General features: G+C 44.8%; 1 protein-coding gene across 2 annotated transcripts in view; it reads right to left on the bottom strand.

The window, feature by feature from the left end:
• HOMER3 (homer scaffold protein 3) overlaps positions 1-22,695 on the bottom strand; it is a 277,994-nt gene that overhangs the window by 96,530 nt on the left and 158,769 nt on the right. For both annotated transcript variants that reach the window (XM_040320899.1, XM_040320890.1), the window contains one exon: positions 19,510-19,631. In XM_040320899.1, coding sequence (XP_040176833.1) covers positions 19,510-19,631 — 122 coding nt within the window. The remainder of the gene's footprint in view (positions 1-19,509; positions 19,632-22,695) is intronic.

Below are 22,695 nucleotides of genomic sequence, written 5' to 3'. Positions count from 1 at the left end.
GTAAGACTGAAGGAGCGCTGTGATAGGTAGGAGGAGAACCAGGAGAGAGCAGAGTCTTGAATGATTACCCCCATTCAATATACGCTTATTGCAATTTTTTTTACCAAAAATATATAGAAGAATATATATTGGCCTAAACCGATGAAGAAATTTGTTTTCTAACCACTACACGGCCGCCGTCAATTGATGGCGGCATGATAGTCCTATTGTTCTGTCAGGACTTCCTTGTCTTTCACAGCCGGCGGCGGCGCGTTACCGGGAACACGATGCGCATGCCCGGCGGCCGCCGCCGGGCACCCGCGATTGCCCAGTAACTAAGCAGGACCGTGGATCTCTGTGTGTAAACACAGAGATCCACGTCCTGTCAGGGAGAGGAGACCGATGCTGTGTCCCTTGTACATAGGGACACAGATCCGTCACCTCCCCCAGTCAGTCCCCTCCCCCCACAGAACTATGGATCTGTGTGTGTAAAAAACGCTTATTGCCAATTTTTTTAACAAAAATATGTAGAAGAATACGTATCGGTCTAAACTGAGGAAAATATTTTTTTTTTTTTTTTTAATTATGATATTTATTAAATCAAAAAGTAAAAGATATTTATCTGTTTTCAAAATTGTCGCTCTTCTGTTGTTTATAGGGCGTCAATTTTGTTTGGGAGTCATGTCGCACGACCACGCAATTGTCATTCAAAGAGCGACAGCGCTGAAAACTAACAATTGGTCTGGGCAGGAAGGGGGTGAAAATGCCCTGTATGGAAGTGGTTAAAGAGATAGTTCTCCATTACCAAGAACTGCCTGTGTAGATAAGGGATGTCTGTAGTTAAAAACAAGGGGCCAAATTCTCAAAAACATGTGTAAATTTAGGATTATCTAACTTATGTCATTTAAGTTACGGCGCCCTAAGTTGGTGTCGTAAGTACCGTATTCTCAGTGCATTTGCGCACAAAACTGCGCCATCCTTAACTTAAGTTTCAATGCGTAAGGCGTGGTTATGGCAAGTGGGAATGAAGTGGGCGTGCTTCATTGTAATGAGCCGTGACCCCATGCAAATGAAGTGCCGGCCGTACTGCGCATGCGCGCACGAATCTGGACCTCACTGCGCATGTGCAGAACTTTGGTCAGCGCAATCAGTGAGATAGGTAAAAGGCCAAGCGTACTTAGTTTGAAGATCGCCCTGTGTCTAAATAGCCCCAGTCAAACACACTTCAATTGCAAAAGTATTTCCCTGTGTTCCCTTCCTAAAGCAAGTTGCTTCTGCTTTGAACGTTTGTCAGTGTTTGTTGGTAAGATTGGTTTGTGAGAAAAGTGTTTGTGGAGTTGGAGGGTATAGTTGGTGTTTGTTTTTGCTAATTTGTTCTTTGTTTTGATTGTTTGCCTGTTTGTTTTTCATAATATTTTTTTTTGGGTTTTGTTTATATTTTTTGTTTTCCTTTTTTGCCTGTTTGTTTTCGAATTAATAGTAGCTGTCTGTATATTTTTTATTTTGGCTTGTTTGTATTTTCTTTGTTGTGTGTGTGTATTGTTGTTTGTTTTTTGGGTGAGTTCCCTGTTGCTGGGTGTTGTCTGTCATGGCTCCCAAGCGCAGGAAGCTTAATTTTACCCTGGCAGAGAAGCATATACTTGCTCAGGGCGTCATTAAATTTGGGCGATTTCTCCATGGCCCTGAGAGCCACACCACCACCCCGGCCAGGAGGAAGGAGATCCTTCAAAAGATCACCGATCGGATCAATGCGGCGGGGGGGGGGGGGGAGACCAGGACCATCGCTGGAGTTCAAAAAAAAATAAATGACTTGAGGAGCGTGTCCCGGAACAAGCTGGCAACGCTGCATGCCCATACCAGGGGCACTGGAGGAGGGGGACCCTGCCCAGTCAGGATGAGTGAGGAGGAATGGGCAGTGGCCCAGTGTTTCCACCCACAGCAGGTGGTGGGCCTGCCTGGCTTTGACAATGATCCTCTTATGAGGACAGGTAATTTTTTGGAATTTCTATCTGGTGATTAGCATGTGTGGGTGGGGGAAGGGAAGATGTGCCAAGTGTATGGATCCAACAACCTGTGATTGTTTTGTGTCCTCCCCAGATGGCCAGGAGGTTGCAGCCCCATCAGCCCAGGAGGTGGCAGCCCCATCAGCCCAGGAGGTGGCAGCCCCATCAGCCCAGGAGGTGGCAGCCCCATCAGCCCAGGAGGTGGCAGCCCCATCAGCCCAGGAGGTGGCAGCCCCATCAGGTCAGGAGGTTGCAGGCCCATCAGGTCAGGAGGTTGCAGGCCCATCAGGGCAGGCTGCTGCACCACCCCCAAGACAGGCTCATGCAGAGTCCCAAGAAGGGCAGGATTCGCCATGGGAGGGGAGTGCCCACAACTCCCCTAATTTGGATGTTGAGTGGGAGGAGGATGAGGGGGAGGAAGATGACAATATTCTGATTGGGCAGGAAATAATGATGGGCCAAGATATGACCTTTGAATCATCCCCTGAGGGAACCCCACAGGCGCCCAGAAGTCAGGCCACCATCATGGGTCGCCCCTTCCAACCCTCCTCCAACATGCAGCAGCACCCATGGCTCACTCCAACTCCTCCTCCAAGGCCACAAGCCTCAGGGGCAAGTAGGATGCCGACCCCTGAAAACAGGGGGGGGTTGGTGCGTCTGCCGGTCAGTCTGTTGAGGGACAATGTCCGGCAGACCCGCAGTCTGTCTGCAATACAAAAAACAATGAGCAAGGTGGAGCGCAGCCTGGGTGCAATGAGGGAGTCACTGGGTGACGTGGCCACCAACTCCGTGGGGGTCATCACCTGTTTGTGGGACCTGAGGAACGCCACAACAGGTGTGGCCCAGGAGGTGACTGCCCTCACCCAGGCTGTGCAGGCCAATACCCGGGCTGTGCAGGCCAATACGGCTGACATTACTTCCTGTCTGACAAGGATAGCCGTTGCCTTGGAGGGAAGGCCAGTAGGAGGACAGACACCAGGGGAGGCTGCTTCCTCCCCTGTACAGTCCCCCCCCTGAAAATACTCCCTCCCCTGTACAGTCCCCCCCCCCTGAAAATACTCCCTCCCCTGCACAGTCCCCCCCCCTGAAAATACTCCCTCCCCTGCACAGACCCCCCCCCGTGAAGATCCCCCAGTCGGCCGTGGCCGTCCCCGTGCCCGTGACCGTGCCCGTGGGCAGCCCAGAAGGAGCACTCGGCAACATCCCTAATTTGCAGGGGTACTTTTTTTTTTTTTTTTTTTACACTGTACTTATGATTTGGTTTATGTGTGTGAATGATGTGTGAATGTGGGGGGGTGGCATTCCTGAAAACATAAGGGTGTCACCCTCAGTTTTGGTGGAGTAGGGATCCCCAGGACCAGGGAGAAGTCATCCTAGGTTCCTGAATGGTGTATGAATGCACAGTGACATAATTGGAGCCGTGGCGGGGCGTTACTGCTCCCAAGTACCAAAGGGGGGGGGGTACTTGGATCTAATCCAATTCGATGTGCATGTGATGTGTCTGTGCTAGGGACCACAGTGACGTGCATTCATGCATTCTCATTGTGAGATAATTAATGTGCGTTTTGTAAATAAAAATAAACATTCTCTTTGGCATATAAGTAATGTGCATTTATTTAGCAAAATAAAGATTTAAAGGTCACATAATCTCTGTGATTTGTTCTGGGCAAATCAAAAACAAAAATATAATTAGGATCCATTTACTGGGCAAAGATGCCTTCAGACAGTTGTCTCCTGATTGCCTGGCCCTCAGCAGACCGGGTAGAGGGGTTTGGGGGGGGGGGGATTGCCTGGGTGGGGGGTTAGGTCAGGAGATATCTCCACATGCATGCCCCTTCTTAATGCAAAATTGTGCAGTATGCAACATGCCCCAATAATTTTGCATACAAAGTCTGGGGAATACAATAGTATACCCCCAGTCTTGTCAAGGCATCTGAATCTTGACTTTAGCATGCCAAAAGTCCGCTCTACTATAGCCCGGGTCTGGCTGTGCACCTCATTGAATTTTCGTTCTCCGGGTGTTTGGGGGTTCCTAAAGGGGGTCATCAGGTGGGGTCCCAAGGCATATCCTGAGTCACCTGTAAGGGAAAAGACAGGAGGATATTAGTCATGCATGTGCCCCTTGTGATGTCTGCATCATGGGGGGGGGCATACCTGACACCAATGTCACTCACCAACCAGCCAGCTGTCTCCATACACGTTCATCTCAAAGTCTCTGTAGATCTTGGTCTGCCTTAGGATGAAACTATCATGGCACGAGCCGGGAAACTTGGCACAAACGTGCCAGATGAGGCCATGTGCATCTACGATCATCTGGACATTGATCGAATGCCAGCCTTTCCTGTTTCTGAACAGGTGTTCAGTATCATGGGGGGGCTGGAGTGCCACATGGGTGCAGTCAATCGCCCCGATGGTCTTAGGAAAGCCAGCAATATTGTAAAAGTCTGTCATTGCTTGCACACGCTGGTCCTCCTGGGTGGGCATGACAAACTGGTGGCTCATGCGCCGCAGTATGGCAGGGACCACCTGATGTAGACATTTACTCATGGTTGACTGCACCATCCCAGCCACACCTCCAGATGCTCGCTGGAATGAGCCACTCGATAAAAAATGGAGGGTTGCCATAACTTTTTCAAGAGGTGTCAGGGCATGGGAACGTAGGGTTGGGGCGATTAGATCCTCATGAAGGAGTTGGGTGATCTCCAGGATGGCCTCCCTATCAAATCGGTAGTTGCCGATCACCTCATAAGCTGGCATTTGCCAAATATCACGGCGTGGCCGATAAACACGCGCCTGTGCCCTCATCCTCCTCCTCTGTGCCCTCCTCCTCCTCCTTTGTGCCTGTAAGGCAGCAAGTGCCGTCAAAATCATCGCTGGTCCTGGCATTTTTAAACAAAAACCTTCACAACTAGAGCTCTAACCTCTAGTCACTACCTTCAGCAAACCCTTCCACAGCATGTGTAAAATTAGGGCTGGTTTTATAATGTGGAAATTTAGTCAGAAAAACTAACAGGTGCGCACAGGGCGGAAAATACGGCACACACACTTAAAGCGGGGGTTCACCCTATCGACAGGAAAAAAAAAATTTTTTTATCTTTTACCTTTAAATCAGGCACTGTAGCGCGAGCTACAGTATGCCTGTCCCGAATTTTTTCCCCCCATACTCACCTTGTAGTCGTCCATCGAAGATACCGGGGAATGGGCGTGCCTCTGGAGACGGAGGATGATTGACGGCCGGCTCTGGCGCGTCACGCTTCTCCGGAAATAGCCGAAATAGGCTTGGTCTTCACGACGCGTGCGCATAGCCTGTGCGCACGCGCCGTGAAGAGCCGAGACCTACTCCGGCTGTCTTCGGGGAGAGTGACGTGCCAGGGCCGGCCGTCAATCATCCTCCCTCTCCATAGGCACGCCCATTCCCCGCGGGAGCCGGAATCTACGATGGACGACTACGAGGTGAGTACGGGGTTAAAAAAATCGGGACAGGCATACTGTAGCTCGCGCTACAATGCCTGTCTCGATGGTAACATCATGGGATTGTGGGTGAACTACCGCTTTAATTCTGAGAATCGCCCTAAGGGCTCTTTCACACGTCCGTTCCGTTCGTCCGTTTTTTGGACGTCCGTTAACGGACCGCAATGCTTCCCTATGGGCTAGCGTCCGTTAGCGGATGAGCATCCACTAACGTCCGTTAGCATCCGTCTGCGTTCAGTTCCGTTTTTTTGGACGGAAGAAAACCCTATTTTTCTTCCGTCTAAAAAACGGAACGGACGAAAAACGGACGTTAACGGATGATCCGTTTATCATCTGTTCCTCTAACATCATTTTTTCTATGTAAAAAGCCCCCCCCAAAAAAAAAAAAAAAACGGATGGAAAAACGGATGGAAAAACTGATGCAAAAACTGATGCAAAAACTGATGGAAAAACTGACGAAAAACTGACGAAAAACTGATGGAAAAACGGATCAACTGATGAAAAAAAAACTGATCTGAAAAACGGAACGGACGTGTGAAAGAGCCCTTACTCCCTCATTTGCATCTTTGCCTATCAAAAACAGCGGTGAGCCTAACGTAATTTGCGCCCGGGAATGCGCAGGTGTAACTAATTTAAGTACGGCTGAAAATACGGAAATCTTTGCTTAAGTCGTTTTGACGATCGCGCGCAAATATACGCGCCGTGTAAATTTAGAGAAATTGAGTTAAGTCTGCGTATCTCTTTTGAGAATTTGGCCCAAGCTGTGCAGCTTTGACTAAAGTTTAATAAGGCCCTTACTATAGGTGTAGACCATTAATGTACAGTACCTCACGAAGCTTGACTGGAAAACTTCTAGGATGTTGCTATAGGTGCCTAGGTATCACCCCCATCATTACAGGAATGAGCTCTCAAACGCTGAGCTTAGAGCTACTACATCATAGGAGAGGAAGTTGATTTCCAATCAGGCTTCATGAGGCAGATAAGTGGCTTACACCTATAGCAAGGGCATTGTCAACTTTGGTCAAAGCCACTCAGGTTGTTTTTATTTACAGGCACCCCTTATCTGCATAGGCAGTTTTTTTGGTAAAGGTGAACTATGCCTTTAGGAACGAAAACATTCATGTCCTCCACATGGTGGTCTACGTGTGAGAAATCAATAGATGTGCAGTACTTGTCATCCTTGTTTAATGTTATGTCTACACACATTTATTTTTATTCTTTTCTGTCCTGTTTTTACCAGTGTAACATTCCTCTCGGTGTTTGTTACATTGTATTCAGAACCATTCAGTAAGAGATAACCTTTGAACTAGGAACAATATTTCTAATTGGGACAAAAGAAAAAAGCTTTTGTGTCAATGTCAATTTTCTAAACCACAATCACACTTTAAAGACCATTCTCACCTGTCTGACTCTACTCCCTTTTATCCCACAGCCCACTCTTTATTCCATACGTGACTCATTTTTATGACCATGTGTTTGTTCTCTCTTCCCTAACCTGATTGTTATTTTAACTGTATTAGCATATTTTTTGAACCTCTGTAAATCAGTACTACTTTAAAGCAGAACTAAACCCTCTTACCACTTGCCAACCATATAACTTACATACACAGTGGCAAGAACAACAATGCTGCACCGGATCACATACCTAGTACGTGATCTGACACTTCCGGGTAGGGGGCATGCACACGTGCTGCTGGCGCCCTGCTCCTGCTGTGATTATACACAGCGGGAGTTGATCTGCAGGTACCTTAGATTCGATACCCGCCAATTACATTTCTTCAGTTTCTTTCTGGTTCCTCACCTGAAAAAAGATGTCATACAATCCAGGAGTCTTTTTTCCTTTGCATTTGGAGGAGGTGAGGAGGGGCTTTATCAGCTAAGCACACCCTCCTGTCGACATGCCTGAGCTAACGTCAGATAGATTCCAGTAAGTTAATACTACATGAGTCATTTGCCCTTACTCAAGATGGCCACAGCTAGAAATTCTAGGGGGTTGCTTTTCAAACTGATTTCTCAATAAAAATCAAGCTTGGAGACATGGATGGATGGGAAAGTTTGATTTGAATATTAAAACTGAAATTAATATTGTTTTCAGTTTGTGGTGCTCAGATACAGTTAAAAAGGTTGTATAATGCTGTTCCAGCGCCAGGTTATCAGCGCTGCAGGGGCTCCTGTCTTCAACCATCTTGCTTCTGGCATGTGTGGAGGGATCCGCCGTTCACGGCACAAAGTTTGGATGGAACGGCACAGGTGGCTGTTCTTTCAGAGCGCATGCGTCAGTGATTTCACTTGCTGCATGTAATGTAAACATCTCCTAAACGTTTAGAAGATATTTACACTACCTATAGGTACTGTGGGCCAGATTCACAGAAAAAGTACGCCGGAGTATCTGCTGATACTCTGGCGTACTTTCAAATTTGCCGCGTCGTATCTTTATTTGTAATTCAAACAAAGATACGACGGCTTTTGGCTAAGATCCGACAGGCGTACGGCTTCGTACGCCTTCGGATATTAGGATGCAATACTTCGGCGACCGCTTGGTGGAGTTCGCGTCGTTTTCTGCGTCGTCGGGTATGCAAATTAGCTGATTACGGCGATCCACGAAGGTACGCGCGTTCGTCGCATTCTCTTACGTCGTCGCTAGTCGGTTTTTCCCGTCGCAAACATAAGCCTGCTTTTTCATGGCTTACATTTAGACCAGCCATGTTAAAGTATGGCCGTCGTTCCCGCGTCGAATTCCAATTTTTTTTTTTTCGCAAGACGTCCGGGTATATGAAAGTACGTTACGCACGTCGCCGTTCAAAAAACACGTCGGGGCGCCGTAATTTCGCGCAAAGCACGGCGGGAAATTTCCAAACGCAGCATGCGCAGAACGTTCGGCGTGGGAACGCGCCTAATTTAAATGGTACACGCCCCATTTGAATTAGGCGGGCTTGCGCCGGACGGCTTTACGCTACGCCGCCGCAAGTTTACACGTAAGTGCTTTGTTAATCAAGCACTTAAGACGAAAACTTGCGGCGGCGTAACGTAAAGGGGATACGTTACGCCGCCGTAATTATTCGTGAATCTGGCCCTGTAAGCCTAATTAAAGGCTTACCTATAGGTAAACTTCAGTAAAAGGAAGTTTACTTCCCCTTTAAAGCAGTATTATTAGCTTTCTTTTCATTGTTTTTATCTGGTGATCCAGCAAGTAAGCCTGTTGTTTTTCAAAAAAACAACCTCTTTTGCAGATTGTATCAGTTACAGGGATGAGACAAACCGATCAACACTGACAGGGGTGATTACAATCAGTTTTTATTTATTAATGTAAAACCTTTATCCCAAAAGACAAAAAAAAAAACACTGTTTGCTGTAATTGATTATAAAGTATTAGCTGGAGTTTGGTTTGAGTTTGTTAGTGTATTTAAATTTCCTAGTACATCCAACACTCCCTTTTCCCCAACTGACAATGCTGTTGTCCAAATGTGCCCCTGTGCTTCTTCATCTAGAGTTGGGGCACTCTATTACAGGAGGTGTTACTGGACAGATCACCATGGGTAAACAGAGGAGAAAATGGCAAAAAAAAGAAAGAAAACAAATGCAGCATAAACATGTAATAATTGGTAAGCCGCTAAATATAACATTTTGGGTTTAATCAGGGTGAATTTGATTTAAATCAAGTCGATTTCCAGTAAATCATGATTAAAATCACGATTTAAATCACTAGAAAAAAGTCTTGATTTAAATCATAATTTTTAAAGCGCAACAGTGATCTCTGTCTCGCAGCCGCTCCTCCTCTGACCCACTGTTGTCTCACCGACAGTCCTATTCACTTTAATGGGACAGCTGGTGATGCGGCAATGACACATCAAGGTGAGGGAGGTGGTGGCAGCAGGTGAGTGGATGCCCGCTAACATGCACTGCCATAATGTATCTGAAATGACAGGTGCTCTTTAAATGTAAGGCTTATTTCTTGCTGGTTGTTATAATCTTTAATATTTGCAAACAAAATGAAGGTTTCATATTTAGAATAATAAGCTGTCAGGTTAATAAAACAGATATCGGAACCAATTCAATCATACAGTTTGTAATGTACATAGATTTACAAAACAATGGGATAAAGGAATATTCTTAAACTTTGTTTTATCTCATGGTTACTGTGAAATTGTGTGAATGCATCAATGCAGCACATGTTATGACAGCTTGCAGAACTTGGAATCATTGAATGAGTTTAGCAAAAATGTAAATATTGCAGAATATACAGCCTCATGCTACACAATTAATCTCCATTTCATTCTGAATAAACTAAATTATTATGTATCTTAAATAGGAAACTATCTTTAGATACATTTTTATTCCAAAAGCATTATATCCCCCCCCCCACCCCAATAACAGTTTATATTGAGCAAAAATATGCAACGTATAAAATGGTGAAGTTGTTAACAAAATAAAGCCACGTCAGTTAAGTTGGTTACATTTGAACTCAACACATTAAGATATACAGGTGAAACTCGAAAAGTTTGAATATCGTGCAAAAGTTCATTTATTTAACCACTTCCCGACCGCCGCATGTATATGTACGTCCACAGAATGGCACGTACAGGCAAATGGGCGTACATGTACGTCCTTGCCTTCTAGCGGGTGGGGGGTCCGATCGGGCCCCCCCCCGCTACATGCGGCGGTCGGGTTCCCTCGGGGAGCGATCCGGGACGACGGCGCGGCTATTTGTTTATAGCCGCTCCGTCGCGATCGCTCCCCGGAGCTGAAGAACGGGGAGAGCCGTGTGTAAACACAGCTTCGCCGTGCTTCACTGTGGTGGCGTATCGATCGAGTGATCCCTTATATAAGGGAGACTCGATCGATGACGTCAGTCCTACAGCCACACACACTAGGTGTACCCTAACTCCTACAGCGCCCCCTGTGGTTAACTCCCAAACTGCAACTGTCATTTTCACAATAAACAATGCAATTTAAATGCATTTTTTGCTGTGAAAATGACAATGGTCCCAAAAATGTGTCAAAATTGTCCGAAGTGTCCGCCATAATGTCGCAGTCACGAAAAAAATCGCTGATCGCCGCCATTAGTAGTAAAAGAAAAAAAATTAATAAAAATGCAATAAAACTATCCCCTATTTTGTAAACGCTATAAATTTTGCGCAAACCAATCGATAAACGCTTATTGCAATTTTTTTTACTAAAAATAGGTCGAAGAATACGTATCGGCCTAAACTGAGGGAAAAACTTTTTTTTAGATATGTTTTTGGGCGATATTTATTATAACAAAAAGTAAAAAATATTGAATTTTTTTCAAAATTGTCGCTCTATTTTTGTTTATAGCGCAAAAAATAAAAACCGCAGAGGTGATCAAATACCACCAAAAGAAAGCTCTATTTGTGGGGAAAAAAGGACGCCAATTTTGTTTGGGAGCCACGTCGCACGACCGCGCAATTGTCAGTTAAGGCGACGCAGTGCCGAATCGCAAAACCTGGCCTGGGCATTTAGCTGCCTAAAGGTCCGGGGCTTAAGTGGTTAACTAATGCAACTTAAAAGGTGAAACTAATATATGAGATAGACTCATTACATGCAAAGCAAGATAGTTCAAGCTGTGATTTGTCATAATTGTGATGCTTATGGCTTACAACTCATGAAAACCCCAAATCCACAATCTCAGAAAATTAAAATATTGTCAAAAGGTGCAATATTCTAGGCTCAAAGGGGCAAATCCACAAAGCACTTACGCCGGCGTATCTCGAGATGCGCGGCGTAAGTGTAAATATGCGCCGGCGTATCTATGCCCGTATACCCAAAACGAGATATGCCTGAGAACTATGTTTTTCCGACCGACGTAATTTTTCTACACCGGCGCATCGTGGGCGCAAAATTGCTATGCAAATATGCAAATGAGGGAGATACGGCAATCCACGAAAGTACGTTTGACCGGCTCAGGCTACGCGCTGTGCGCATAAGCTGTATGTCCGGTCTAAAGTTACCCCTCATAAAAGCAGCTTTAACTTTGCACCAGACGTGTGCAGGTCAGCTAAAGCAACACCGTTAGGGACGAGCTGAGCAGCCACACTTGCAGGACAACAATCTGTATGCCAACATGCCAGGGGCATCCATGGTCATAGCTATACTACTGGCTTTAGATGCGCGTAGAAGGAGGAGGGCACGGAGGAGGAGGAGGGCACGGGAGAGGATCTACCGACGGCGCATAAACGGCTTTGGCATGGTGGATTCTGAGGTGTATCGCATTTTCAGATTCACCCCTACTGCCATCATGGAATTAACCACAACACTGAAAGATGACATCACCAGCCAGACACGCCGCTCACATGCAGTGGAGCCACTGGTCAAGGTACTGGCAACACTCCATTTCCTTGCCAGTGGCTCTTTTGAAAAAAATAAATGGTTTTCAAAATAGTCGCTCTTTTTTTGTTTATAGCGCAAAAGAAAATAACCGCAGAAATGATCAAATACCTCCAAAAGAAAGCTCTATTTGTGGGAAAAAAAGGACGTCAATTTTGTTTGGGTACAACGTCGCACGACTGTGCAATTGTCAGTTAAAGTGACGTTTGCCTTATCGCAAAAAATGGCCCAGTCATTGAGCACAATGAAGAAATCCACGTATATGTGGTTTAAACCTATAGGGAGCAGAAAGCCAATAAAAAGTCCCATGACACCCTGTCGAAAGACTTCTCTGCATCAGTTGACAAGAGAAAACCTTCAAAACCAGCTCGGCGGCTGCCCAAAAGCATTCTATTAAACTAAATTTGATAAAAATAAAAAAATAAAATATTTTTTTTTTTAAATCATCGATTTTTATCCACCCTGGGTTTAATACAACTTTAATTTACGCTTTAAAGAAAGGATCACTCTTGGAAACTAAAAAAGATCACATTTGATCTCATAGTTACAAGATTTATAGCAATTCTAGTTTGGAAATATATCATAAAAGCAAACTGAGACTGACCTAGTTTCTCACAGATTTTCTTTAAAATATCAAGTAGCAGGCTAAAGCATACCTGTGCCCAATATTCTTTACAATCTATATTCAGCTACTTTGCCCATGGTATGGCTTTGGTCTGATAAATGAGGCGGAACCATGTAAAAAAATTGTCAGTGATTTTTTTTCTTAAAGGAAAGCTGCATTTAAAGCATTATAGAGGCTGCCATTGTGGATCTTTCTTTCAGGCAATGCCTCCAAGGCAGATTTGGAGATCTGACTTCAGAGTGTATGTTTGTTCCAGGCCAGTAAACCTCTAGGTGTTGAAATAAACATAAGGATGTTAATCTCCAATATTTCTATACTCTTTATTCCTGATATGTGCCTGCTGTACCATGCACGTGTATGAAAAAGTATCCTGTTATCTTTCTATTCCTTCTTTTGTGTGCACAACCATTCACTGGAAGATCAGTGTGCTACTGCTTCTTCACCCCCAGCTCAATAGGCCCCTTATGCAGCTGAGAACAGCAATCATGTGATCAGTTATAAAAAATAGGTACCGTATTTATCGGCGTATACCGCGCACTATTTTGCCCTGAAAATCAGGGCAAAATCGTGGGTGCGCGATATACGCCGATACCCGCTTTCCCGCCACGAGTTTGAATACTGCGCCAGCATATACTGAGCGCAGTACACTCGTGTATCTTCGGGCAGTCTCGGCGCCTCTCGCACTGACGTCCTGAGCGTACAGGACGTCAGCGCAACAGTTGCCGAGCCTGCCCGGAGATACACGAGTGTACTGCGCTCGGTATATGCTGGCGCAGAAGGACGCCGGACCCGCCGAAGAGGACACCCGACCCGCCGAAGAGGACACCCGACTCACCGAAGACGGACGCCGGACCCGCCGAAGAGGACACCCGAAGCCGCAGAAGGACGCCGGACCCGACGAGGCCGCCGACGGACGCCGCGAAAGAGACCAAAACTGTAAGTACAAAAAAACAAAAAAAACTTTTTTCCACAGGATTGGGGGCCACTTTAGGGGTGCGCGGTATACGCGGGAGCGCGTTATACCGCGATAAATACGGTATTTATATATTTTTTATATATACACAAATGTTTGTACAGCGTTTCTATTTTAAACGGAATGGATTGTTTTACAAGGTAAGGGTTCACATATACTTTAAGGTAATGGTAAGGAGCAGTACTTTTCAGTATGTGCTGTCCATGGTCCTGATAGCACTAGGCAGCTCAAAGTGATTGTAAAGGGATTTTTTTTAAGTAACAAACATTTCATACTTGCCTGCTCTGTGCAAGGGTTTTGCACAAATCAGCCCTGATCTTCCTCTTCTGGTATCCCTCATCTGCGCTCCTGGCTCCTCTCCCCATCAAGCTTGCTATGGGGGCACTCATGAGGCCTCGATCCTGAGCTGGGCTTTGTGTGTCCATAGACACACACAGTGCGGTTCAGCTCCATCCCTCACTCTCTCTTCACAGGCTGTGACTGACAGCAGCAAGAGCCTCCATGGCCAGTGAGGAAAGAGAGTGGAGAGAGCTGCTGTTCTTGGGCACAGTGAGGCATCAAGATCAGGCTAAGGTAAGTATAAGAGGGGGCTGGGGAGGAGCTGCATGCAGAAGGTTTTTTTTATTATCTTAAACTGATTGTAAATCTCAGAAATATGGACAAAGCATATCCCTTATAGTGTATAGTGCATAGTCTATAAGCACAAAGAGGTTGATTTACTAAAGGCAAATAGACTGTGCACTTTGTAAGTGCAGTTGCTCCAGAGCTTTGTAAATGAGCAGAAGTTCTTCTGACTTCCATCATCCAATCATGTGCAAGGAAAAATGTTTTTTTTTTCTTTGCATGTGATTGGGTATTCTTTGTAAAGTGAAACTTCATATTCATTTTACTTACAGTTAAGATTTATTAAAAGGTTACCTGTAGCTAAAAATAAAATTCCAGGGTTTACTACCACTTTAAGGGTCCCCTCTCGGGCTGTCAAGGTCCGATGAGTTGGATGCCGCTGGCTAGTAAGGGTGCAGGCTGAGGAAAAACAGAAACAGATAGGCCGGCCGCCGCACACTTCACCCGGCCCGAGTGCTTAGCAGGTAAAAGCAGTTTCAGCTCAATTCTGATAAATCCCAGAGGGCAGGGTGAAACATGGTTGGAGTTATGGTCTGGATTATACAAGCTGAGGCTGCTTTTACCAGCTAACCACTCAGGCCGGGTGAGGTGTGTGGCGTCCGGGCTATCTCTTCCTATTTTTGCAACTGCTTGCAGAAGCTGACAAGATAAAGCAACCGTAACAACCAACGCTTTTTTGCCTTCATGAATTGGGTGTTATAACAGTAAGGCAAAAATAGCAAGCCTTAAATGACACATGAAGCTTCTCCTTTTTAAAACAAGTATTTCGCCATATGCATACTGTAACATACACTATTTCAGCTTGATGAAGCAGACCCTTTGTGTTTGAGGCATTGAGATGTGTATTTCTGTGCATACTGTTTGACCAAGACCCAAACTGAATCACTAGATACCTTTAAGAGCTATTCTTGAAACTCTGACAAGTTCTACTAATGACCACTAATAACCATTCTTCCTGTTTCGCTGCAATGACCTCCAAATAGAATGGTATAAAAACTCATGCTAAATCATTTGGAACATTTTGCAGAACCTGTAATTCTGCTCTGTAGAAGCAATCAGCCTCTTCCTGCCCAAAGTGGATTTGGCATTTAAATTGCTTCAGACGCCCTCCAATTTCTCCTATAGGGCATGGAAGCGCCTTACATATTCATTGGCCTGATGAACTGTGCTTTGGGCCATCACAAACCGTACATACCTATTATGTACTGTGTCGGGAAAGTTATTGCATTTTCCTTGAGACATACAACTGAGAACAATCGTGTACAGTATATCTTGATACTAAACTTGGCTGTATATTGAGTAATATTTCTTTATATTACAGCAAACTATCCGATTTATCTCCAACTTCCAGATGGTCACAGAGCACTATAAAGATTTAGCTATTTCAGATGGAATGCTTTTATTGCTTAATGCTTTTCTCTAGATAGCCAACCTGTCAGTAACTTGGCAAACTTGCCTGAATATATTCCTGAAAAATCACAATATATACCAACAGAATAATTAAGAAGGTGGTGCCTTTCACTATTAAAAAGTTACAGTATGCAGTGGTGGCTACCCCCCTAATCCATGCGCCTGGCCCCTAATCTACATCTAGGGCGCCGGATGCATGGATTTCAGTGTTTTTTTTTAAGCACATAATTAGAGCCTGAGGCTCTATTGGCTTAAAAAAAAGGGTGGGTAATTCTAACCCTGACCCAGCCTAGAACATCCTTGCCAAACCTCCATGTGGAGCTCGATCGATACAGCGCCCTCTCAGGATTCAAAATTAATGCATCCAAATCAGAAGCGCTCCTATGCCGGTAAGCGAGGCGATCCTTTTGCAAACTTACTTCCCATATACGTGGAAGACTACTGCTCTGAAGTACTTGCGTTTACATATTACTCCCAGCTGTGGCACACTCTATCAGGAAAATTTCCCCCCCCTCTTCCGCTCTATCAGAGCCCTTCTCTTACAATGGAAAAAACATCACATATCCCTCCTGGGGAGAGTGGCATCGGTGAAAATGACTGTCCTCCCGAAGGTCCTATACTTGTTCCAAAGTTACCCATCCCAGTCCCCTACGCCCACCTACGAAAACTCCAGACGGACCTGTTGCAGTTGACCTGGAACTACAAGTGCCATAGGATAACGCGTTCGGTCCTACTGGCGGCGCGATCGAATGGAGGTCAGGCTTTTCCGGACCTCGTTAGATACTACCAGGCAGCCCAGCTACGGGCCGTAGCGTCCTGGTTCACATTGCGTTCGTATAACAAGCAACCGAAGGAGCACACTTTGAAAGGCAAGTATGCCACAATGTGCAATAATGCTAAGCACACTTGCATATTATAGCAAGAGCTCCTGGAGGCCCCAAAGCTTGTGTAGGGTTTAGTTATGCTTTCCATTAGATGGCTTGGACACTTTAACAAGTACAGACTTAGAAGATCAAAATTGGTAAGATATTATTTTCAAACGGTAAATTATCTTTCTTCTTTGCCTTACAATACCAAAATTGTCTCAAATGTAGAGATGAAGTACAGAAAATCAGGTATATATTTTGTCATTGTAAAATTGGCTATAATTTGTTATACACAAAAAGACTGTCATTAGAGACATGAGTATAAAGCAAGAATGAGAAACATTTAGCAGCAAAGGCTGGTTTACTCTGAAATTACACTTTGTACATCATATATACGGATACCTATAGCTTATGGGAATGACGGCCTGTCCTGTGGGCGCGTGTGTGTGTGTTTGAGTGGCCCAAAAGATTCAGCGAGACATGAGAATTAATTCCCAAAAGTTAAATCAGTGCTTAAAGGGATACGTTTTGAGCTGCAAAGAAGAAAACGGCAGATGTGTTGAAACAGCTCACAGAAATCTATTTTCTCCATGCCTTTCACCAGTGGAAAACAAGACTGCAGTAATGTATTAGTTCAAAAGGGGAATATATTGAAGGGGACAAGCATTACATTTTTAATACATATAAATAAAGGGGAGTTATTTAATAGACACACCTCGTAAACATTCAGTTTCCAACTCGCTGCCCTGGCCAATTCTGACATTTGTTACATACATGTTAAAATCTGCTAGAAAATTACTTGAAACCCGGTCACGACATGGTCTATGTCGGCCGTCACTAAATGGCGGCCCGCGGTCCGAGTCCGGCCCCAGTGACGCTTCTGCCCGGACCGCTAGGCCGCCAGTAATGTTAGCATGTAGTTTGCCGGGACCGCGGGGTTCCCTAGCAACCAGTGACGCTAGAAAACTCTCACTGGCGGGCCACCAGTTCCCGATTCCAGGGCAGCTCCTCTTGCGAGTAGGGGCGTGAAGTCGCATGAGGTCACGTGCGTGCCCCGCCCCCCTGGTGCTTGCGGTTCCCGTTGTTCGGCAGGTATACTGGTTCTTTTTGCAAATAGGGGTGTGACGTCACATGCGCGCTCTGCCCCTCTTCTGCTCATGGTTCCCGGTCCTGGTTCTCCATATCCCGCAGCTTCTGTGTTTTACTTGTGCCCTCCTGCATTCAAGGTATGTGGGCATGGGCAACATGTATTGTGCATCTTTTTTTAAAGGTCACGCTGAGGGGCACCTTTTTTTTCTGTTAAGTGACACTGATGCACAAATTTTCATTTAAGGGGCACTCTGATGCACAAATTTTAATTTAAGGGACACTCTCATGCACCAATTTTAATTTAACCACTTCCATACCGGGCCTATTTTGGCACTTCTCTCCTACATGCAAAAATCATATTTTTTTTGCTAAAAAATTACTCAGAACCCCCAAACACTATATATGTTTTTTTAGCAGATACCCTAGGGAATAAAATGGCAGTCATTGCAACTTTTTATCTCGCACAGGGAACTGTGATGGGAACACCTGATGTAAAGGGGCACTGTGATGGGGACAAATGGGGACTTGAGATTCGGACCTCAGCCCAAAGAAAATTTTAGTGACCGGACCTCCTTGAATTTTAATTCAAGACCCCGGGTCTATGTGGACAGCTTTACTCCGGATGCCTGCATACTTGGATGTGCCTGTTTTAATCATCAACCATGTGAGTTTCTTAATGTTGTACCTTCATTAAATGTAACCATATTGCTACACTTAGAGGTGCCTTTCTTCTATTTTATACTCAGTTGTGACATGAAACTACTCTTATATCAAAACATCACTTGTATATCAAGTAAAAATTTCTTAAAATCTTTTGCTCGTCTTGCATAACACTTTCAAACCAAGTTACTCTCAAACCAAGATTTTACTGTACTTGATTTTTTGTTAAAATATAAAAGATGATGTTACGCCGAGTAAATAGATACCTAATTTGTCACATTAATATGTCACACTTGCACATGCCCATGGAATGGCAACAAACTACGGTATAGTAAATTATCCATAGGAGATGCTATAAAAGTCTTCACAGGTAACCAGTTTAGAAGTAAACAGGAGGTCTGTCTGCTCTCGCTCAGATGCTTGTGACAATATCTCACATATTTTGGTGTGATTACTGTTTACATATGCATGCGGGACCTACGTGTTAATTTTCATTTGTGCATGAGCATCTGATCAAACTAAGTTTGGGTTGGTCAGATGCTTTACAAGCCAGTAAAGGCTTGTAAACAACAAACCGAAACCGGAATAGACAAAATTCTTGTTGCTTCCCGGTTTCATTCGTGACATTGGAGGGGCAGGTACTGATGTTCCTGCCTTTTCTCTATGTTCAGCCAGACCAACAGGTCGCAGCAGTCCTAAGCTTCTAGATCTCACCTGAGAGACCAGGAACAGTGGCGGGGGGGGGGGGGGGGTCAGAGGGGTTTAATGCCCTGTATATGTGATCGGGCAGCTATAAAAGCTGCTCAGATTACTTCTACAGGAAAGCCCATCCCCAGCTGCAAATGAAATGTGTGACAGTAGTGCCTTTGGACAAGGTATAGCGAATACATATCACAGAATTGAAGGAAATAAATGTGTGTGTTTTTCACAAAGTAAGCTTACAAACGTAAAGATAGTTCAGATTAATATGAATAGACTGGAAATAATTGGAATATGGTGTGGAAATGAATATATGATTTTACATTATGACCATAGATCGGCTTTAAAGTGAATTGGGGGATAGTCCAGTCAGTGCATTTAGGGAAAAGTCATTATATGTGCGCAGCTAGAGCATTGCGGTGCCATTCATTTTGAATGGCACCACAACGTACTAAGACAATGCACCTCTGATGCAAATGAATTGCAACACAACCACAATGCACGGTGAGTTTTAGTGCACTACTACTACTACAATTATGCTGCATTTCTGTTTTTTGTGCCTTTTGGTGCATGACACAATTAACATTAACACAGATGTGTTAACGCAATGCACCAGGACATCAAAAAATGGACCCTAAATGTATTGTTTTTTTAAATTTCTTAATATAAAAACCAAGATGAACATACCATTTTTCAAAAAAAAATTCATCAATGAAGTCACTTTCACAATTGACACCGGAAAATCAGGAAATGTTTTGTATTTACCCCTCTGACAGCATCTTCTTCACCCGCTCTCTTTCTGTGCTAAGCTCCATTTCTGCACTTTGGCTCCTAAACAACTTCTCATCTCCTGGTCCATTGGCACTAATGATGGGAGAGGGTAAAACCTGCAGAGATATTACGAAAAAGGATTTTGAGATCTACTGTAACTAATAAGTTAACAAAACAAATATCTTCTCTAATCAGATCTTATTTTCAAGTACTGTATAATAATAGTATGCACTTGAACATGTTTGCAGGAAATCTTTCTAATAGAAGTACTGGGAAATTCCATGGGCACACAATCTACATAAACCATAATACAATGTACTACAATATAAATTTTCTAGCAATAATTTCCAGATGAGCTAAAGATTGTAGTCGCTTGCTACGGAGGGATTTACCCATTTGCTGACAATTATCTTGTTAGGCTAGAAATGTATAGGACATTTTTAATAGCTCAACCCTACCACTAAAATTGCTTTTAGGTGTAAGTTGACACGCAGTAATATGAGCTGAGTAGGTCCCTTTTACACAGGCGATCTGATCAAATCCACCTGTCAGTTTTTCAGATAGACCTGATTGGATGGTCCATGTATCCCTATGGACCAGTGGGTGTAAACGAACTTGTGTGCATTTACACCTGCCTACCTCCGATCCAGTCCACTAAAAACAAACTGAAGAGGGTCTGCCTTCTTCTGTGTAGGCAGATGAGATCGGAGGTAGTCCAGTGTAAACAGACAGCTGTCCATTTACACCCGACCACCCATGGAGCAGAGCAAGCTGTGTCTGCTCTGCATAAACTGGGCAGAGACGGGACATGTCATCTGCCGACTCTGCTCTGCTCAGCAGGGGATCAGTGGACAGATCCCCTGCTAAGCTAAGTGGATCTGCCCCATGAAGAAAGGGGCTTTATGGCATTCAGATCGCTTTCAGAGAGCATTTGATAGGCACTGAGGAGGTGTTACCACCTGATTTAACCATGTAAAAGCTCCACTACCGCACTGCAATGTGGGACTGTTGCAGCGCCTCCCCTATTGATCTCAATTATCGAGACTGACCAAGTTAAAAAAAGGCTGCGGCTATGAAGCAAATCATCACAGGCAAGGCATGTGAACATGTAATGCTAAGATTTGAGTGGAACGGTCTACGGGGATGGACCTCGAAAATCTTATCGTGGTTCGGTAGGGTCGCGGTCATTAAGATGAACGTTCTACCGCGCATCCTGTACACGTTACAGGCGGTCCCGATCAAGATTCCCCCGGCTTTCTTCTCCTTCTACAGGAAAGCATGTACTGACTTTGTCTGGCATAAAGCCCGTCCGCGTCTGAGTTACGCTCGGCTCACAGCACCCAAACTTAAAGGAGGAGTAGGATTGCCTGATATTTACAAATACCATTTGGCTTGTGGCCTGACTAGGATAGTGGACTGGAACGTACACAGTGGACAAAAAGATTGGGTACAGCTTGAACAATTGTTTTCTCCCCTCCCTCTCCCCCAACTTCCGTGGATCGCACAGCGCAGTGATCCAGCGGACTGTACAGGCCACCCCTTGATCCACCCCTCCTTGCAGACCTTCAGAAAGGCCTGCTATAAGCATAAATTATCTGATCTGTATGGCCCTATGACTCCCCTTAGATTGAAACCTGACTTCACTCCTGGAATGCACCCCGCCTTTTTAGCAGAGGACTGGCCCCACCCCACCGTACAAGTAGGTCAATTTTTTAATAATGGGCAACTCATGCTACAATCAGAGCTTGCCTCCAAAATTAACAAAGACGTCTTCCCATTCTGGACATATGTACAACTCCGCCACTTCTTTACTAGATCGGCTCCAGGAACGATTTGGTCCAGGGCCACCACCCGTTTGAAAACATATGCTCCAGCAGGGAACCGCAGAGACACCTTATCTCGACTATGTACACCCTTTTGTTTTCTACACACTCATCTAAAGTCCATTGGGCTAACCAACAGTGGGAACGGGATCTTATGCTTGATCTCACGGACACGGAATGGGAGGACTTCTACAGGCTTGCTCACAAGGGCTCGGTCAATGTCCAGATACAGGAAAATGCGTACAAACTCTTTTCCAGGTGGTACAAAACCCCTCTTAAACTACACCACATTAATTCCGCACTTTCAAAGTTATGCTGGAGATGTAATCTAGAGACGGGATCCTTCCTCCACATATGGTGGTCCTGCCCCAAACTCCAACCATATTGGAGGGAGGTCCACAAGCATATCTCCAAGGTAACTATGTTCAATCTGGAGTTCACGCCCGCTCAGTTCCTCCTTAACCATGCCCAGTCGCTACCGAGAGGATATTGCAAATCTCTGGCAATGCATATGGTGAATGCGGCCTGTATGTGTATACCTCTCCAATGGCTCTCCCCCAATCCTCCATCTGTATCGGATTGGTTCAAGCGTATCCATAAGACAATGGAGATGGAGGAACTGATCCACCAGGCAAACGACACCCCTTCTAAATTCTCGGGAACTTGGGCCTGCTGGACCCACTTCGCTTTGTCTGACGATTACAAGACTATTAGGTCCTGACGGTGCAGTCTGTGAATTCCTATTGGTCATGTCCCTATAGAGCTGTGGTAGGCCCCCCCTCTCCTGCCCGATGTTTCCCTTCCCTTCCTCCCCTCTTAGTAAGATAGATGTCACGAGTGCATAGTCTGAACTAGACTTCTCTGCCTAGAGCAGAGGCTCGTCCCTGTTGGTGCCAGCCCTGATAGTGTTGGACAATGTGGTATATAAAGTTTACAAAGTTTCTTTATTATCTTCATCACGATGTTAGGAGCACCTACACAAGGTTATGAGTTTTGATTATCCTTAGATTACTTTTTGACAATGTTGCTTGCCCCGGTAAGGGCGAGTAAGGCACTTCGCTATATGATTTATGTGGCAGCTGCACCCGCAATCATCTCTGGTTATAGATGTAAGCCAGTTTTGTACTTTCGTACACCTCTGTTGCATGTTTCTGTTATGTACTTCTCTTGGCGGCTGCGACCGCACTTACCCCTGCTTATTGGTTGTATATGATATTATTGTATCTGTATAATCTTAAATAAAAATCTTTGAAAAAAAAAAAAAAAAGGATTTGAGTGGACAGCCAGGGAGTGGAAAGATGCACCTTAACTATCTGCTTTTACTGTTCCCCTAGCCACCTGTGCGAGGCTCTGAAGA

This window comes from Rana temporaria, chromosome 1, assembly GCF_905171775.1.
Source record: "Rana temporaria chromosome 1, aRanTem1.1, whole genome shotgun sequence".
NCBI classification, from domain to species: Eukaryota; Metazoa; Chordata; class Amphibia; order Anura; family Ranidae; genus Rana; species Rana temporaria.
This window is presented reverse-complemented; position numbering and strand designations above follow the sequence as displayed.